Here is a 19303-nt window from a genome sequence, read left to right as displayed (position 1 = left end):
TTTTTTTGGGGAAAAAAATTGAAAGAGGGAAAAATCCATATATTAGCCGCGTCATTGTTTAAGCCGCGAGGTTCAAAGCCTGGGAAAAAAGTTGCGGCTTATAGTCCGGAATTTACGGTACATGGAAAGTGGGGTCATAGCCTCCCGAGTGGCGCAGTGGTCTAAGGCACTGCATCGCAGTGCTAGCTGTGCCACTAGAGATCCCGGTTTGAGTCCAGGCTCTGTTGCAGCCGGCCGCGACCGGGAGACCCATGGGGTGGCGTACAACTGGCCCAGCGTCGTCTGGGTTAGGGGAGGGTTTCGCTGGCAGGGATGTCCTAGTCCCATCGCGCTCTAGCGACTCCTGTGGCGGGGCGGGCACAATGCACGCTGACACGGTTGCCAGGTGTACGGTGTTTCCTCCGACACAATGGTGCAGCTGGCTTCCGGATTAAGTGGGCATTGTGTCAAGAAGCAGTACGGCTTGGCTGGGTTGTGTTTCAGAGGACACATGGTTCTTGACCTTCGCCTCTCCCGAGTCCATACCACGAAAAAGGGGTAAAAGTACAAAAAAAAGTGGGGTCATGATACTAGATCAGTGCAGGACTCCTGTGTTCTGATCCTTGATTGGACAATGTGTTTTATTGCAACGCAGGGCCCGTCCGAGCACCAAGGACTGTTTCACCCACGCATGGCTGCAGGACTCGTACCTGATGAAGCTGAGGAGACAGACGCTCACCTTCACCACCACCAAGCTGAAGGAGTTCCTGGGGGAGCACCATCGACGTCGCACCGAGGTCGCCACCAAACACAGGGTCCTCCTACGCTCCTACTCCAGCTCAGCTTCTTCAACCACATCGACCACACCAAATCTACCTAAGTGAAGGCATATGACTTATGTCAGTGTTAACTAGCCACCAGAGGGTGGAGGTATGGGGGATGTGTGGTGCACAACAGTGGGCTCCATGATAGAAGTTATAGGAGTGGAGACTAGAGCCATGAGCATTGCACCAGCCCACAGACTGCATGGAGTCTCTTTCTACTGAGACCTAACAGAATGAATCTCGGACAGTTCATCAACTGAGATTTTAATCCAGTTGTTGGATTGTTGGATACCACAGTTTCAAAATATTGAGTTATCGTTTGTTTTTGGACCTGGCACGATTTGGTTCTGTTTCAGGTCTACTGTCTGCTAGTACTACTCCGAGCTTGCTATCGCAATGTGTGTAGAACTTTGAAATATATAAAACAGGACATTTGGTTTGGAAAATTCATTCAATACAATTAACCTGGAACACACATATTTGTCAGTTTGATTTTAGAGCACAGCCTTATTTCTGCATCCTGATATTTGGTGGTGATTATGTGAATGTACCATCATTTATGCTGCTAATTTATGTTGCATTTATTTACACATTTCAAAAACGCAAAACCAAAAATAAAAACGTTTTTGTTCATGAAATTCTATGTGACCTGTTTACCTTTTTCATGTTAATTTATTTGCATGTGTGCTTTTTTTTCTTCTTTTGAGTGATTTTCTAAATACAATGAAAACAGTGCAAAAATATTGCTCACCATTGTGATTATACTGTTCATAGATACAGATAATAAACCTGTGAATATAGTAGAGTATCTTTAGTAGTCAGTGACGCAACCAGACGTCCTGTGGTTGATGCTCATGTTGAACAATAGTGCAACTTCATTGATGAAAACGGTCAGACTTTGATTATGTAGATTCTATAGTCTTCTATTGGATTTGTCACACCTCATCAACGTCATCACTGCGCCAATGGCTGGACTAGAATTCTACAGTATGTTCTGTTGATTGGACAGGTTGCTCTTAGCTTAACCAGCAGTCAGTTAGTGAGTCAATTTTGCCTAAAATGGGTCAATTTACAAACTTTATCATGTAAATGTGTTGTCCATGTAAATGGCTTACTTACAGATGCCGCGCAATATGTGTTCTGTTAATTTATTGAACTATTCATATCATACAATTTGGGGGCACTTTTGTCTACCATTAGGCCTACTGTACAAAATGGACATAGGTGCCATGAAGAAAAAATATACATAAAGTCATTTTTGGTACACAGAGACTTTCATCATACATACAGTATTTCTTTTTTGTATGAATTTGGATGGTTGAATATTTGTAAATGTTTTAATTTGCAGTGTTTATAAATGTGGAAATGGTTTAAAATGTTTTTATGAAATAGTCTGTAATAAACTATTGATACAATTGCAAAACACACATTCTCATTATTCTTCCCTTTAAATTGGACTCCTATTGAAGTAAAGGGGTTGCTCCGACAGTGCTTGCACTTGAACGACACTCCCTATCCTTTTCCCCTCGTCAGTCAGTTTCAAGGGTTCCCTAACTGGGCGTTCCTTTGAGAATATAAAAAGTTCTACAGAGTACAGCAGGCTACCTACGCAAAGCAACTGATGTACTCTACTACTGTAAATTGTAAACATTCGCAGGGCGAATATAATTTCAAGTGTTCGAGAGAGGAGAATATAATATTACATTTATTTGCATGAAATATTAAATACTTTCTGTCAATCAAACTACAAAGGTAATTAAAAGTGAAGGCTATGACGAACATAAAAGTCCCCAAGTCAGCGAAGAGGATTGTTGTCGAGGTAGAAGTAGAATGCGGCGTAGTGCTTTAAACCTGATAACTTCTTGTGGACAGCTTCTTCTCTGTCGTTAAAAGGTTTCAAGTTCCATTTTGAAAATGTATTTTTCTATCCTTGACACTTATGATGCGTTCATAAGCAAGTGGGAAGGTGGTAATTACCAGTTATGAAGTCGTAAATACTTGTATGGCATAAAAATATGCCAGAGCTGCTTTCACTTTTTATATTATAATAGATGAACAGAATCAATTTTGTATTAACAATTTGTATTTTGTTCTTACCATAAATAACAACTACTGAAGATGCCGCCATGCTTGCTGTCTTTTTTGTTGACAAACTAGGTCAGAGAGGTGCAAGTGGGAAACTCGGAGCACAGGGATGATAGACGAGTTTCCCACTAATAATACTAGTTGGAGGTGCGTTCAATTACATTTCTCCCAGTCATATCCTGATATTTACGAAATTACAAGATGTTATGAACGCAGAATTACAATAGGCCTATAATTTATGGTTCAAGGCACCGTCGTAGTCTGTCGAGTGCTCTTGCAAAAGTGGACTGCCGCTCTCGGTGCACAATCATAAATTTGTGTGCCACTTTAAAATGAATGGGAAGCCTTGAAACCGCCGAGTTCCATGTTTGTATCTTCAAATTGAGAGCGGAGTTGAACTCCATGTTGAAACAAAGTTACCAACTCCCTTTTAAATGTATATAACTTTTATTTGTAGATTTTATACCGGTCTGGTACGTCATTGAATAGCCGAGAAATGTAATCGTTTGGATGCGTAATGTATTTAAATAGTGTTTGCGGTTATGTAACTTTGTGCACGTTTATAATTTAATGTTCCTAGTCAGCGAACAATCTAAAACGGAACAAAGTTTTTAGTTTCTATTGTGGATAAAGTCTGGTGTAATGGACCACCAGTCCTCAATAATCACGCAAGTTAGTCGAGATGAAGAGGCGAATAGAGAGAAGGGTAAGTTTTGGAGAAAGTTCTCAAGATGCACGTCATTTGTTTTGCACCACACTCAAAACTTTTCACAGTTAGCTAGCCTAGTTCATCGTCCATTTGGGTGTTTTCAAAGACGAGGACAGTGTTTACGAAACGAAACTGTATCAAATCTGCAATCGTCTACTACCATTGTGTGACCACAATGAATGGCAACAACTAAGCTTCAAATGGCAACATTGTAATACGCGACGCAACTTTTTGACAAGCAAGGTTACTGCGGTGAGGACGGACGAGGCCACTCAATCAAATCGCCTAATCTAGCTACAATTAATTGACGAGGCTGCAGTTGTTGTCTTTCATAGACCTCCTAAAAAAAAGCGAACACTTCTGAAATAACTTGTTGAGAGTTTTAACATTTAAACCGCAGCTGTGCACTAGGCTACAGACCGATGCATTTATAAACGTGTGACTTGTTTACATGAACCATTGTTCTAGAAGACTGGTTAATTAACATGTTTTATGGGTGGTGCGTTCTTGAAAAGCTTTTCCCGCTGTTATGCAATCAGCAGTTACCACAAGAGGACTGTACAGCTTCAATAGCCTAGTATCTACATTATAATGACCCATTCAAAACAGAGATTAAGGCCTGCCCACGCACCTTGTACTTCCTCATTGGCAACATACAACTCGATGGATGGCACAGTTTAACCACAGCCATAGGCTATATGAGAAATGTTATCTTGGTTTGTTGTCCACAACTTGGTCACAACGTTGTCGGAGTGGTAGCTGTGTCTCAGCGATAGACCTCAGAGAAGTCTGGAGATAATGTGTCAAGTGAGGTGGCACCAAGTAGGGATTGTATTTAGTGTGTGTGATGTAATCGTACTAGGTAGACTGTAGTTTTACTTCCTGGTATGAGTAGCTCCTCTATTTGTTTTGATAACACATTACTATACAGTTATTCTCAGAGAAGGGTTTATGTTGCAGTGTTTCCCTAAATTTATAGACACATTTTCTAAATGGATAGTCGTTGGCTCAATGACTGGAAGTCTATGGGAACAGCTAGCATGTCATTGCACTAACGCCAGTAGCAATGTACCCCGTACTTTGCCACAATGGCTGAAATAAATCCTACGGGAAGCACTGTGTTGAAAGCCATGCCCAGGAGACACAAATGGAGTGAGAACCCATGACTTTGACAGACTTCCTGTTTAATGCTGTAACTTCCTGTCTCTAGCTGACCTGGGCCAATGGGCAACCTGCATTACTGGTAACAAACCAACCCTGAGACTTCTCTTGTTTATCAGATGTGAAAGGATTTGATAGGTAGGCAGTATCTGTGTATCTGTGATACAATAAGAGCTCCTTAAAGCCCTCTGGTTGATCTTTCAATCCTTTCATATCTGTTAGGCAGGAGACTCAACCAGGATCTAGGGCTAGGGCCTGGTTTGGAATTGGTCCCCTCTCTTAAAGATACACTATGCAGAAATCGCTCCACCATTTCCTGGTTGCCAGATTCTAATAGTTAATCTAATTTCATCTAAACCGCTGGGAAATATATACTGCTCAAAAAAATAAAGGGAACACTTAAACAACACAATGTAACTCCAAGTCAATCACACTTCTGTGAAATCAAACTGTCCACTTAGGAAGCAACACTGATTGACAATAAATGTCACATGCTGTTGTGCAAATGGAATAGACAACAGGTGGAAATTATAGGCAATTAGCAAGACACCCCCAATAAAGGAGTGGTTCTGCAGGTGGGGACCACAGACCACTTCTCAGTTCCTATGCTTCCTGGCTGATGTTTTGGTCACTTTTGAATGCTGGCGGTGCTTTCACTCTAGTGGTAGCATGAGACGGAGTCTACAACCCACACAAGTGGCTCAGGTAGTGCAGCTCATCCAGGATGGCACATCAATGTGAACTGTGGCAAGAAGGTTTGCTGTGTCTGTCAGCGTAGTGTCCAGAGCATGGAGGCGCTACCAGGAGACAGGCCAGTACATCAGGAGACGTGGAGGAGGTCGTAGGAGGGCAACAACCCAGCAGCAGGACCGCTACCTCCGCCTTTGTGCAAGGAGGAGCAGGAGGAGCACTGCCAGAGCACTGCAAAATGACCTCCAGCAGGCCACAAATGTGCATGTGTCTGCTCAAACGGTCAGAAACAGACTCCATGAGGGTGGTATGAGGGCCTGACGTCCACAGGTGGGGGTTGTGCTTACAGCCCAACACCGTGCAGGATGTTTGGCATTTGCCAGAGAACACCAAGATTGGCAAATTCGCCACTGGCGCCCTGTGATCTTCACAGATGAAAGCAGGTTCACACTGAGCACATGACAGAGTCTGGAGACGCCGTGGAGAACGTTCTGCTGCCTGCAACATCCTCCAGCATGACCGGTTTGGCGGTGGGTCAGTCATAGTGTGGGGTGGCATTTCTTTGGGGGGCCGCACAGCCCTCCATGTGCTCGCCAGAGGTAGCCTGACTGCCATTAGGTACCGAGATGAGATCCTCAGACCCCTTGTGAGACCATATGCTGGTGCGGTTGGTCCTGGGTTCCTCCTAATGCAAGACAATGCTAGACCTCATGTGGCTGGAGTGTGTCAGCAGTTCCTGCAGGAGGAAGGCATTGATGCTATGGACTGGCCCGCCCGTTCCCCAGACCTGAATCCAATTGAGCACATCTGGGACATCATGTCTCGCTCCATCCACCAACACCACGTTGCACCACAGACTGTCCAGGAGTTGGCGGATGCTTTAGTCCAGGTCTGGGAGGAGATCCCTCAGGAGACCATCCGCCACCTCATCAGGAGCATGCCCAGGCGTTGTAGGGAGGTCATACAGGCACATGGAGGCCACACACACTACCGAGCCTCATTTTGACTTGTTTTAAGGACAGTACATCAAAGTTGGATCAGCCTGTAATGTGGTTTTCCACTTTAATTTTGAGTGTGACTCCAAATCCAGACCTCCATGGGTTGATAAATTGGATTTCCATTGATTATTTTTGTGATTTTTGTTGTCAGCACTTTCAACTATGTAAAGAAAAAAGTATTTAATAAGATTATTTATTTCATTCAGATCTAGGATGTGTTGTTTAAGTGTTCCCTTTATTTTTTGGAGCAGTGTATTTCTCCATAACCAAAAACATTGTGTTTGAAGCTGGTGTACAAAACCAATAGTAAAAACAAAACTTAAGAATGGGAAGCATAGAAATAGTGTACATAGAACAGATCTACAGCTCCTTCAACCTGCTTTCAATGAGAGTGACAGATTTATAGCACACATTTATATGTGAATTTGTTTAAGTCGCCCCAAAAAGTTACATATTGTAGCTTTAAAGGAGAGGTAATGGATTCGACGTATACCTTCTGAGGCCCTATTCCCAGGACGCTGTCTGCTCTCTGTAACCTGCCTTGTTGTGTGACATCTGATCCTGCTGCGTCAGTGGTGGTGGGCTGACACGATGTGTTTCCCCCTCTGATCTGCCCCCGCATTTCCCCTTCCTGTTTTGGTTTGGCCTGGACGTGGCAGTGGGCAGAGGAGGGTCACAGGTCTGGAACAGGCCAGAGAAAGAGAGGGAGAGAAAGAAAGGGGGGACAGTGAAAGAGTTTGTAACACGGTCACGTTGCGAGTGACAGAAAGACGGGGAATAAAGAGAATGAAAGGGGGAGAAAAGGGAGGAGAGTTTAAGGAAAACATTTGTCCCTTTTCTGATTGGACAGAAGTTTGCAGAGAGCGAGTAGTGGAACTCTAGAGCTTCATTATATTAAACAAAAACTCTACATAAAATTGAAGTCAGTTTAGTCTTAAGAAAATGTTTTATTCCAAGATTGGCAGTCATAGTCAGGCAACGCTTAGAAATAGAGATTCGACATTATAATAAATTGAGTTAGATGTAGTGATTTAAGTGGCTACTCAAATTGTCACTGATTTGAAGTGACATGCCCCTCATGACTTTCTTAGCTAAGTTTACATATTCCTCATGGAAATATTAAAGCTGCACAATCATATCTCTCGTCTAAAGGACATTCCTCTTATAACTAATAACCAAGTAAAGTCTGTTTTATCTGTTCATTGTTTTTCATTCAAACCATTGGGAAAAGGTTGAAGCGAAATGACCGCAATGAGGTCAAAGACTAAAGATGCTATAAATTACATACATTTTGCTGGAATGAACTTGAAAAACAACCATTACATCACATGTATTATCCTTTGCGCATACAGTATATCTGCAGAAATAGGTTGTTCGCATCGGGACAAATCCCAACTCGGGCTCCAGGAATTTCCATGAATACGTTCAATCGACATCACCCCACAAGTTACGCAAGAGTTCAAACTACAGCATGTACATGTGTCTCAAGTTAAGACTCGGTGAATAAACCACATCAGGGAGAAGTGAGAGTAAATAGATACAGGAAGACTGTGTGACTGACGGATGGACCCATTCTTTTCTTCCAGGTCCCCCACCCTCGTCGTCTAAGAAGCCCAGGAGTCGAGGCCTGTTCCACAGCCTCTTCTGCTGCCTATGTCATGACCAGGCTGAGCCCCCGCCGGTCAACAACAACGCCCCGCTACTGGTGGAGGAGAATGGGACTGTCTCCAAGGTATGTACCACTGCTCTCTTTAATGGTCCAGGGATGTTTTATAATCTATGTACAGTGGGGGAAAAAGTATTTGATCCCCTGCTGATTTTGTACGTTTGCCCACTGACAAAGAAAGGATCTGTCTATAATTTTAATGGTAGGTTTATTTGAACAGTGAGAGATATAGAATAACAACAAAAATATCCAGAAAAACACATGTCAAAAATGTTATAAATTGATTTGCATTTTAATTAGGGAAATAAGTATTTGACCCCCTCTCAATCAGAAAGATTTCTGGCTCCCAGGTGTCTTTTATACAGGTAACGAGCTGAGATTAGGAGCACACTCTTAAAGGGAGTGCTCCTAACCGCAGCTTGTTACCTGTAAAAAAGACACCTGTCCACAGAAGCAATCAATCAATCAGATCCCAAACTCTCCACCATGGCCAAGACCAAAGAGCTCTCCAAGGATGTCAGGGACAAGATTGTAGACCTACACAAGGCTGGAATGGGCTACAAGACCATCGACAAGCAGCTTGGTGAGAAGGTGACAACATTTGGTGCAAATGGAAGAAACACAAAAGAACTGTCAATATCCCTCGGCCTGGGGCTCCATGCAAGATCTCACCTCGTGGAGTTGCAATGATCATGAGAACGGTGAGGAATCAGCCCAGAACTACACGGGAGGATCTTGTCAATGATCTCAAGGCAGCTGGGACCATAGTCACCAAGAAAACAATTGGTAACACACTACGCCGTGAAGGACTGAAATCCTGCAGCGCCCGCAAGGTCCCCCTGCTCAAGAATACATATACATGCCCATCTGAAGTTTGCCAATGAACATCTGAATGACTCAGAGGACAACTGGTGAAAGTGTTGTGGTCAGATGAGACCAAAATGGATCTCTTGGAATTCAACTCAACTCGCTGTGTTTGGAGGAGGAGGAATGCTGCCTATGACCCCAAGAACACCATCTCCACCGTCAAACATGGAGGTGGAAACATTATGCTTTGGGGGTGTTTTTCTGCTAAGGGGACAGGACAACTTCACCGCATCAAAGGGACGATGGACGGGGCCATGTACCGTCAAATCTTGGGTGAGAACCTCCTTCCCTCAGCCAGGGCATTGAAAATGGGTCGTGGATGGGTATTCCAGCATGACAATGACCCAAAACACACGGCCAACGCAACAAAGGAGTGGCTCAATAAGAAGCACATTAAGGTCCTGGAGTGGTCTAGCCAGTCTCCAGACCTTAATCCCATAGAAAATCTGTGGAGGGAGCTGAAGGTTCGAGTTGCCAAACGTCAGCCTCGAAACCTTAATGACTTGGAGAAGATCTGCAAAGAGGAGCGGGACAAAATCCCTCCTGAGATGTATGAAAACCTGGTGGCCAACTACAAGAAACGTCTGACCTCTGTGATTGCCAACAAGGGTTTTGCCACCAAGTACTAAGTCATGTTTTGCAGAGGGGTCAAATACTTATTTCCCTCATTAAAATGCAAATCATTTTATAACATTTTTGACATGTGTTTTTCTGGATTTTTTGGTTATTCTGTCTCTCACCGTTCAAATAAACCTACCATTAAAATTATAGACTGATCATTTGACATGTCAGTGGGCAAACATACAAAATCAGCAGGGGATCAAATACTTTTTCCCCCACTGTATATGCAGTGTTTGTGTAGGTCCAGGTAAATGCTCTGGTCTAGTTTGTATATGCAGTGTTTGTCAGTTCAGGTAAATGCTGTGGTCTAGTTTACATATGCAGTGTTTGCGTAGGTCCAGGTAAATGCTGTTTTGTGGTCATAGTAAATGTTACAAACTAGGACGTGACTTGATGTTGGTGTTTTTTTTTAGGTCTATGTCACAGTGTAGTTTGTATTTTACATGTATCATGACAAATGTTGGTTTGTGTACGTTAATTGTGTGTGTGTTTCAGGTCCAAGTCAGACCGCTGCTGCCTCAGGCCAAGTCAAAAGACGCAGGGAAGATCTGTGTTGTCATAGACCTGGATGAAACACTGGTCCACAGCTCATTCAAGGTAAGACCAGGAACATACTGCTGCACCATTTACAGTAGTAATATTATATAGTCACAGATGCATTTTGCCATCATCCATGAGCTCTAAAGCTATTGGTGAACTTTGATACAATTGCTGTACCATTTAATTTGGGGTTTAGCTTTTCTTAAAAATATGTCCTATCCTCGCAAATGCTATGGACACAAATGTTTTTGTGTTCCTTTTTGCATCTCCTGTTTTCTTTTTATGGAAAGAGATTTTTTTCCCCTCTTGTGAAAGCATGACATCACCAGGCAGTAATGTCCAATAGTAATGAGAAACACTCTGAGAGCGAGGAAAGAGATTGGTTTCTCCACAGTATTATTGTTGGCAGTCACAATGACATCTGTCATTGTTGCCACTTTCACACATCCAGACTAGCTGTTTTTTTTATTCTAAATACACATGGTGTCTCTCATGTATACTGTGTTTCTGGTGTTTAGGATGTCTTTCAAGTGGTTTTGTTCAAAATAATGTATCTTTATTATTCCCACAGCCGGTGAACAATGCTGATTTTATCATTCCCGTAGAGATCGATGGAACTGTTCATCAGGTGAGCCTATCACTACGTATGGTGACGAGCTTAACTATCACAGACCAATGCCATCGGCCTCTACCTTTCCATGTTAAATCCTTTAGTATTATTAAGGTACATTATGGCTCCCTACAATACTGTATATCTGTATGTTACAAACTGCCCAGTCACTAGCCACTTTCCCCAGGGCTGGTTCTGGGCTGGGTTAGAATGGCATCTGAGGCCTTGGGTTTTCTACCACAAAAGGAACATTGGAGTCACGGTGAGAGACTGTCACCTCCTACATGGTTCTGAAGTTGGAGCCAACAGTGTATCTTGGGCCTGGGCCTGATTCAAGTAATCCAGGATAGGTTTGTTCAGAAAGGTAAAGCCTATTCTGCATGACTTGGTTCAGGACTATGACCCTCGGCAGCAGACCACTACGGAAAGAAGACGGCTCAATGCATCTGAGTGGGGGGATGTTTTTCATTTTGGAAAAGATGAGAGGTGGAAAGACAATGTATTTGGTTATTTGTTTAAACCTTAAACTTAACATACAATGTATCCATCCAGGTATATGTGTTAAAGCGACCTCACGTGGATGAGTTCCTTAAGAGGATGGGAGAGCTGTTTGAATGTATTCTGTTCACAGCTAGCCTGGCTAAGGTGAGGACAACACCATGTTAAACCAGAAAATGACTCAATGCAATCAAAACAAGTTTGTTTTAAAAGGCCCGTTGCTGTCAAAAACGTGATATTTCTGTGTTTTATATTTCCACGCTGTGGTTGGAATAGTGGTGTGAAAATGATAATGCCCTTTTTGAAAAGACTGCCTTTAATTTCAGCCTGTTTTGGTGGGATGGAGTTTTGGCCTGCCTGGTGACATCACCAGGGAGTAAATTTAGTTAATAGACCAATAAGAAAGAGTTCCAAACCTCACTGCCAATAACAGAGAGCATTCAGTTTCCCCTCCACACTCAGACCACTCCCAAACATTCCTAGCAAAATTCTTGCTAGAGAAATTGCTCATTTCTAAGAAGCTATTTGTTTCTTTTTGACTATGTTTTCAATTAAAAATCACAGTAAGGTACTTAATTGTTACCCAGAAATGATTTGATATTGAGAGAAACAGCTTTATTGGACCTTTTTTTAAGGCTGGTCAAAAGCTGCAAAGGACAGGAAATCACAAATGTCACTTGTTTTCCTCACCTGATACGGAGACCCCGATGTGTGTTTCTCCAGTATGCTGACCCAGTGTCAGACCTGCTGGATAAGTGGGGTGCGTTCCGCGGCCGTCTGTTCCGTGAGTCGTGTGTGTTCCACCGGGGGAACTACGTAAAGGACCTGAGTCGTCTGGGCAGGGACCTGAACAAGGTCATCATCATAGACAACTCCCCAGCCTCCTACGTCTTCCACCCAGACAACGCTGTAAGAACCACTCTCCTCCTCATCCTCCTCCTTGGCCCACTCCTCTTTCTGTTTCTCCTCCTCTTTCAGCATCCATTAGTTTAAAAAAAAATATGGCAGATTTTGGCTGACTGGCTTTATCAAACTTTTAGTTATGTGAAAACGTTTTGCAATTAAAATTGTATAGATAACTACAGATTTATAAACTATAAACCTTTTTCTGAATCATTTATAAACTATACCATTATATGACTGAAGGACCATGTAGAAGCAGGATGTCGTACCACTTGAAGGAAAGTGCCATCAGCTGTCTCTCTAGCTGCATTCTAACTAGTTCACTGTAGTTCATTGAAACCAGAGCCTTGCTCTCGTCGTAACTTGCTGTATGACCGACTCTGGTGCCTCGCCGTTGTAATTATCTCATTGTAACTACATGTCTGACTCTGTCCCTTCTATGTGTGGCTGCAGGTGCCTGTGGCGTCGTGGTTTGATGACATGGCCGACACCGAGCTCCTGGATCTAATCCCCTTCTTCGAAGGGCTTAGTAAAGTGGAGGATGTCTACACGGTGCTCAGGCAACAGAGGGACTCCAGTTAGCAGTGCTGTCAGTCACCCTACCTCTCTACTACCGCCATCTACAGGACAGACCGAGAACCGCGGCCTTAAAGCATCTTCACACCACAACCGTACACCCCCTCAGCCTACCGTCCACCAGATCAACCACAAGACTTTCACCTCCAAGCCCACCCCTCTTCTTCAACCCTTCAGACCCACGCTAGTACTGCCCTCTATTGGGGGAAACAGAGGACTTGACCCTCCAGAACACAATCTACCATCCCTCAACCACAGATGGGCTTGTGTAGATAGATGTTGTGGGTTATAATGAGTTAGGTTTTTATACAGTGCCTTTCATCAAATGTCATTGGAACATACAGGACAGTCAGTAGAGGGAATCTACAGCGTTCTTCACAATGAAGAAAAAACATGTAGCATGAAGGTAATGGGAGCGAACCCCCAGGATCCAATCAGAATCAGTTCTACAACGCCGGGTTGGAGTCGATAAGTTTCCGGAAGACCAAACAGTTCTAGAACTCTGTATGGAAAAACAAATGATAGCTGTATGAATGGATATTTACTACTTTTAACACTTTAATGTGTATTTCATTCACTTATTCCCCAAGAGACAATTTAAAATTTTTAACAAGCAAAGCATTGGCTTTGTGTAAGTCAAGTTGTTTTACTTCTTTCATCGCTCAGCTAGTATCATAATGACTAGCAGAATGGGCATCAATACTTGTTAAGGGGGACGGAATCATGGAGAATGACATTAACCAGTTACTGCAGCTATCAAAACGTTCCATGTCCCTTAATCGTATTTGTTTAATTAGATTTTTTATTAAAACCATAGGAATATGTGCGATAATGTGCCAGATAACATTTATACGGGGAAATTGCCCTGTTTTCATAAATACAGTAGTCAGATGACTGAACTGCACCTTAAATTACAATATAATCTTTAAGGATTTTTTGGGGGATTACTATGTCTGTGGACTATGGACCTCAACCCAGACAGACTAAATGCTCCAGCTCAGACACATGGACACACTGCCAGTACCAGTCAATGGCCTGGAAAACCATTGGTATTCTGCAAGAGGACCTGGATATGTGTTGGAAAAACATATTTAGATTATGTCCAGACAAACTGTTGGTCGTCCCTTTGCTGCCGTAACAACGCTACATCCATGGAGGAGGGCTGGGCGACTATATTGTGAATACCGGTATGGATCCACATATCGCTATATATTTTTACAATAACAGAATTTTGATACAGTGCTAAATTAAATTAAATGAAAAGTACTACAAATTGGACTAGTTCACTGTCAATTTTGTCCTGGTTTGGTTGAATATAAAACCATCAGAATGGAGAAAGCCCATTTAAAATCACAATTTATTTGTTGCCATTCTAGGTCATGCACTAATCATAAAACACATTTAGACAAAAAATATATTTTTGCTGTGACGCCCAGCCTTACCATGGAGGAAAGGTGTTGACACTGTGTGTTAGCCATCTGGTTTTGACAAGCACACTTCTCCCTCCTTTTACTGGAAACAGTACTTGAATACTTTCCCTTTTATGAGGACTTTAAAAAAAAAAAAATTAAGGATTGCAAATACTATGCTTCTTTAGACCAGATTGTAGGATTTGGGTAGTTTGGTTTTTAAACTTCTTAAGCTTCAGACACAAGGTAGGACTATATTAATTGGTACTTACCTGGGTTTGGAACAATAAAATAATTGTTATTTGTAAGTAAAAACTAAGAGATGGTCTATCAGGAAGTGAACAGGAAGAGTAGTTTAATGGATTGAGTGATTCGTATTGATTGATACTGTTTTATGAATGCATGGGGAAAAGCCACTGTGTTGGAGTTGACTAAAGGCCTACTAAAATACCTTGTTAAATAAGATGATTCAGAGTTTAAATAACCAGTAGACCCATGATAAATCTATCAGTATTAAGAAATAATAATACATTAAATCTATCAGTATTAAGAAATAATAATACATTAAATTTCACATTCCAACTTTAAACACTCACCAAGTGCCTGTGTCAATCAAGTTAGATACAAAAGACAAGACCATTTTTGTTTTTTGTGTTTTCATCTTTTTCTTTTGGCAAGTGGGTTGGCCCTTTGTTAGTGTTATCCAAAGGAGCAACAGAAATCACTGTAGTACAAATCCAGAATGTTGCGTGCTCTCTAACAATGCGTTAATGGATTCACACACAATAGGAACTGGGTGAATCCTGGTTTGAAATTCAAGCCACCCCCAGCCATCTAGATAATGTAACATCTAGATACGATTTACACACATTTTAAATGTATTTTTTTTTCTTCATATCTCAAGGCATGATTTCTGTCATTAAAACTCAGTAGGGATATTTACTGTAGTAGATTCAGTCCCTTTCAACTGCTTCAGGGCTGTTCCCTAGTCATTCACAGTGCTTTGGAGAAGAGCTTTCTATCACCATGGGGAACTTGACCTATTGCTATACCTCTTCTTCCTGTATTCAAACACATTAAATAATATATGCATATATTATACACATATGTATATTTTGTTTTGCACTGTAATAAAGCAAACAAAAAAATGAAATTAATATATAATGGATTATTCATGTGACTTATGATTGAATAGCTGTAACGTAGTTTGTGGACCGTCTTTTTATCATACCAAATTGTATTGAACTGTTTAATTATATCTTCCATAAATGCAATCATTAAATAACCAGTGAAGGTGCTTTTGTGTTCAGGCACTCCATCCTCAGCAAAACAACCAGCCACGATTTGACATCGAAGCACATTCAAAAGTAACAATATTTTTGTAAGCTCTATCCTAAGATATTGTCTGACGGTTTTATTGGATAAAATCCTTCATTCAAACTATGGATGTCAGTATTTAATGACGGTCGGGAAAATATAACATCTTTATAAACCTTTTTTTTTTTTTACTTAATTATAGAATTAAAGTGTTAATTTCCAATCAATATATTTTCAAAATAAATATGTGTAACAGATGTGTACAATTTATTTATATCCATACACAGGCATTCATACCCACCATTATAAACCATTATAACACCTTCAGATACCCAAGAGTGTTGCATACCGATTTGACTTGACTGGAATCCACCCTTCTTAACATTTCTCTCCCAAGGTTACTTTCTGCCCTTTACAACTGACTGAAGATCAGCTTTGCTCATAACCCCAACCATTGAGTAAAACATCAAAACTGATCCTGAAACAGTTGTTTGGGGCATAAGTACCACATTTCATCATCACATTCCGCTTTTCTGTCTCGCTCATTACATGCAGCTTTACTTGATCAGATAGACCGCATTCTTATATAGTACCTTCAAACACTAAAACAGTCTCAGACATTCGATTCCTGGTCATAACAGAATCAACATTTCCCATTCTCTCCCCCTTGCCTCTACTTCCACATCACGTTCAGTTTGGCGCTGCTCTTGGCCTTTCCCATGGCGAAGGTAACCGTCCCGCTCATGTCTGGTCTGGTCTGTTTCAGGTTCAGTTTGTGGACGGTTCCGTGGTTCTCTAAGCGGACATCAGGGCTGGACTGGATGGTCTCTCCGTTCAGAGTCCAGACTGGGGGCCTGCTGATGGCCACGGACACCTCACACTGGAAACAGGCCTGGTCAGGAGCTGTCACCGCCACATCCTCCAGCTCTGTCTCTATCACCAGGGACTGGGCTGGAGAGGCAAGGGGATGGAGGGTTAAAAGAGATGGGTCACTTTTTCCACAAAAGGTCAGGAACATCATTCTACGTGTGTGAGGGAGAGAGAGAAATGTGAAAAGGGTAAGGTGAGAGATTGAGAGGAATAAAGTGACAGAGGGACATGTCGAAAAACAGCAACAATATGTCAATACGGACATATTGTTTTACAAGACACCACAATCCACTCACCTTCCACCAGGAGTTGGGCTGTGGACGTGTGCTCCCCAACCTCTATACTATAGGTACCCTCGTCCTCTACAGTCGCCTCGTGGATGGTCAGTTTATGGTAGCAGCCATCACTGTGGATCTCTAGCCTATCAGAAGACACCAGCTCTGCCTTGCCTCTGTACCATGTGAGGTCACAGCGCGGCGTGGACACGGTGCAGTCCAGAATCACGCGGTGCTTCTCCAGAGCCGTGCGGTCTCTCAGAGGCTTCACGATGGACACGGGGGCCTCTGTGAAAAAATATGAGAAGTACAGATATTTCAGTGAAGAGAACTGATTTGAGGTCAGATCATGGACACAGGGAGTTCTGTCACCCACAACAGAGGTTTGGGTTTCTGTCTGCTTATAAGAACTGAAGTCAGACCAGCTGGAACATCACACAGAGATAGGTGAGGTAGACCTGCAGCCCGGTAGGTAAACACTTACCTTCCACCTCGAGGTAGGCTGTTGATTCTGTCTGTTTGGTCACAAAGCGGATTTCCCCAGAATCTTCAGCTTTAACGTTGCACATGAGAAGGAAGTGTTTGGTCCCTGAAGGAAGAAATACACACATGGAATGTCAATGTTTTTTCTATTATTTATTTGACCTTTACCAGGTAGGTCAATGAAGAACAAATGATTCACCGCAATCATGAAGTTTAATGGTTTGATAGATTAACTGATTGACTGATGTATCACTAACCCTCTGTGCGTATCTTGATGGTGCTAGTGGGTCGTATCTTGTGTCCATCCTTGTACCACTCCCCAGTCACGTCCTCCATGGACACCTCACACATGAACACAGCATTCTGGTCCTCCTGGACATACAGGTCCTCCAGCCCATGTAGCACCTCCAGTTCAGGCACTGTGGAGGGAGATTGGAAGATTGGTTCAACACATTGGAACATTGGAACGTAGTAACAGTGTGCAAACGTAACCGTGCCAACAATGGAAGAGCATTAGTCAGGCAGCCATGACCTCTAGGTGGCAGTAGTACGCAGTACAAGGTTGGCTGTGTTGGCCTGTTTCAGCCTTCCTGTCACTATAACTGAACACTAGAGGTCAATGAAGAGTACCATTGGTGAGAGTACTGAGATGTTTTACATGCACTTGAAATGAAGAGTGTTCTGCAGTGATTTGATAAGGAGAGTGTACAGTATATTACCATAGACCTCCAGGTTACAGGATGTATTGACGTCTCCTACGTCACAGGTGTAGGTGCCTACATCAGAGAGGCTACACTGTAGCAGCTGACAGAACCTCTTCCTCCCCATGGAGTAAATCCGGTACTGGGTCTTCCCTGGCTTCAGCTCTGTCCCATTCTACAGTCAACAAGAAAGACAGGGGACCCACATTATTACCGTATTCTCAGGGATAGACAACACACATTTAATGAGATCAAACTGTTTACTTCCTGTCTGTGCCTTTTCTACATAACATGGTAATACACTACTGACACAAATACGGCAGGTCTATTGGTTGTATATCTATTACCTTCAGCCACCTGACCTCCACGTTCTGTCTGGACAGCTCACACTCCAATGTGGCAGGAGAGCCCTGCTCCAGTCTCATGTCTACCAGCTTCTTCATGATAGTCACTGGAGTCTCTGGGAAAGAACAACAACATGGAAGAAATGTTAAGAAATGTTCTATACTATAAGATCGAATCCAGCCACAGCTCTCCAGGATTAAAGACCCCTGTTTTAGATAACTGGATATTCATGATGATGTTCTCGACCCTCAACCTTCTCCCTCCTTCTCTATCTCTGTACCACAAACGCTGTCTCGGCCTCTGAATGATCGGCTATGAAAAGCCAACTGACATTTACTCCTGAGGTGCTGACCTGTTGCACCCTCTACATTACAACCACTGGGATTATTATTTGACCCTGCTGGTCATCTATGAACGTTTGAACATCTTGAAGAATCAAATCAAATCAAAGTGTATTTGTCACGTGCGCCGAATACAACAGGTGTAGACCTTACAGTGAAATGCTTACTTACAGGCTCTAACCAATAGTGCGAAAAAAATATGTGTGTGTGTGTAGGTAAGTAAAGAAATAAAACAACAGTAAAAAGACATTTGAAAATAAGAGTAGCAAGGCTATATACAGACACCGGTTAGTCAGGCTTATTGAGGTAGTATGTACATGTAGGTATGGTTAAAGTGACTATATGCATATATGATGAACAGAGAGTAGCAGTAGCGTAAAAGGAGGGGTTGGCGGGTGGCGGGACACAATGCAGATAGCCCGGTTAGCCAATGTGCAGGAGTACTGGTTGGTTGGGGCAATTGAGGTAGTATGTACATGGATGTATGGTTAAAGTGACTATGCATATAAGATAAACAGAGAGTAGCAGCAGCGTAAAAGAGGGGTTGGGGGGGCACACAATGCAAATAGTCCGGGTAACCATTTGGTTACCTGTTCAGGAGTCTTATGGCTTGGGGGTAAAAACTGTTGAGAAGCCTTTTTGTCCTAGACTTGGCACTCCGGTACCGCTTGCCATGCGGTAGTAGAGAGAACAGTCTATGACTGGGGTGGCTGGGGTCTTTGACAATTTTTAGGGCCTTCCTCTGACACCGCCTGGTATAGAGGTCCTGGATGGCAGGCAGCTTTGCCCCAGTGATATACTGGGCCATATGCACTACCCTCTGAAATGCCTTGTG

The 19303-nt window shown here is 42.6% G+C and overlaps 3 protein-coding genes across 3 annotated transcripts in view; 2 read left to right on the top strand and 1 right to left on the bottom strand.

Moving 5' to 3' along the window:
• LOC106592612 (striated muscle preferentially expressed protein kinase) overlaps window positions 1-1441 on the top strand; it is a 56653-nt gene extending 55212 nt beyond the window's left edge. Inside the window, 1 exon segment of the mRNA XM_045697861.1 lies at window positions 635-1441. Within this exon segment, the coding sequence (XP_045553817.1) occupies window positions 635-863 (229 nt within the window). The 3' untranslated portion in view covers window positions 864-1441.
• Window positions 1442-3245: 1804 nt separating this feature from the next.
• LOC106574744 (carboxy-terminal domain RNA polymerase II polypeptide A small phosphatase 1) lies at window positions 3246-15710 on the top strand. The gene is made up of 7 exons (XM_014150775.2): window positions 3246-3594; window positions 8033-8178; window positions 10096-10197; window positions 10712-10768; window positions 11303-11395; window positions 11972-12157; window positions 12605-15710. The coding sequence occupies exons 1-7, from the start codon at window positions 3531-3533 to the stop codon at window positions 12731-12733; spliced, it is 777 nt and encodes a 258-aa protein (XP_014006250.1). The 5' UTR covers window positions 3246-3530; the 3' UTR covers window positions 12734-15710.
• The window catches only part of LOC106574694 (obscurin-like protein 1), a 19544-nt gene continuing 15938 nt past the window's right edge, over window positions 15698-19303 (bottom strand). Inside the window, exons 20-25 of the mRNA XM_045697862.1 lie at window positions 18130-18242; window positions 17801-17957; window positions 17339-17500; window positions 17083-17187; window positions 16620-16886; window positions 15698-16404 (exon numbers count right to left, since the gene is read on the bottom strand). Of these exons, the coding sequence (XP_045553818.1) occupies window positions 16127-16404; window positions 16620-16886; window positions 17083-17187; window positions 17339-17500; window positions 17801-17957; window positions 18130-18242 (1082 nt within the window). The 3' untranslated portion in view covers window positions 15698-16126. The remainder of the gene's footprint in view (window positions 16405-16619; window positions 16887-17082; window positions 17188-17338; window positions 17501-17800; window positions 17958-18129; window positions 18243-19303) is intronic.

The sequence above is a fragment of the Salmo salar genome, chromosome ssa16 (genome assembly GCF_905237065.1).
Source record: "Salmo salar chromosome ssa16, Ssal_v3.1, whole genome shotgun sequence".
In the NCBI taxonomy this organism is placed as follows: Eukaryota; Metazoa; Chordata; class Actinopteri; order Salmoniformes; family Salmonidae; genus Salmo; species Salmo salar.
Note: the sequence above shows the minus strand (reverse complement) of the source record. Positions and strands in the feature narration are given on the sequence as shown.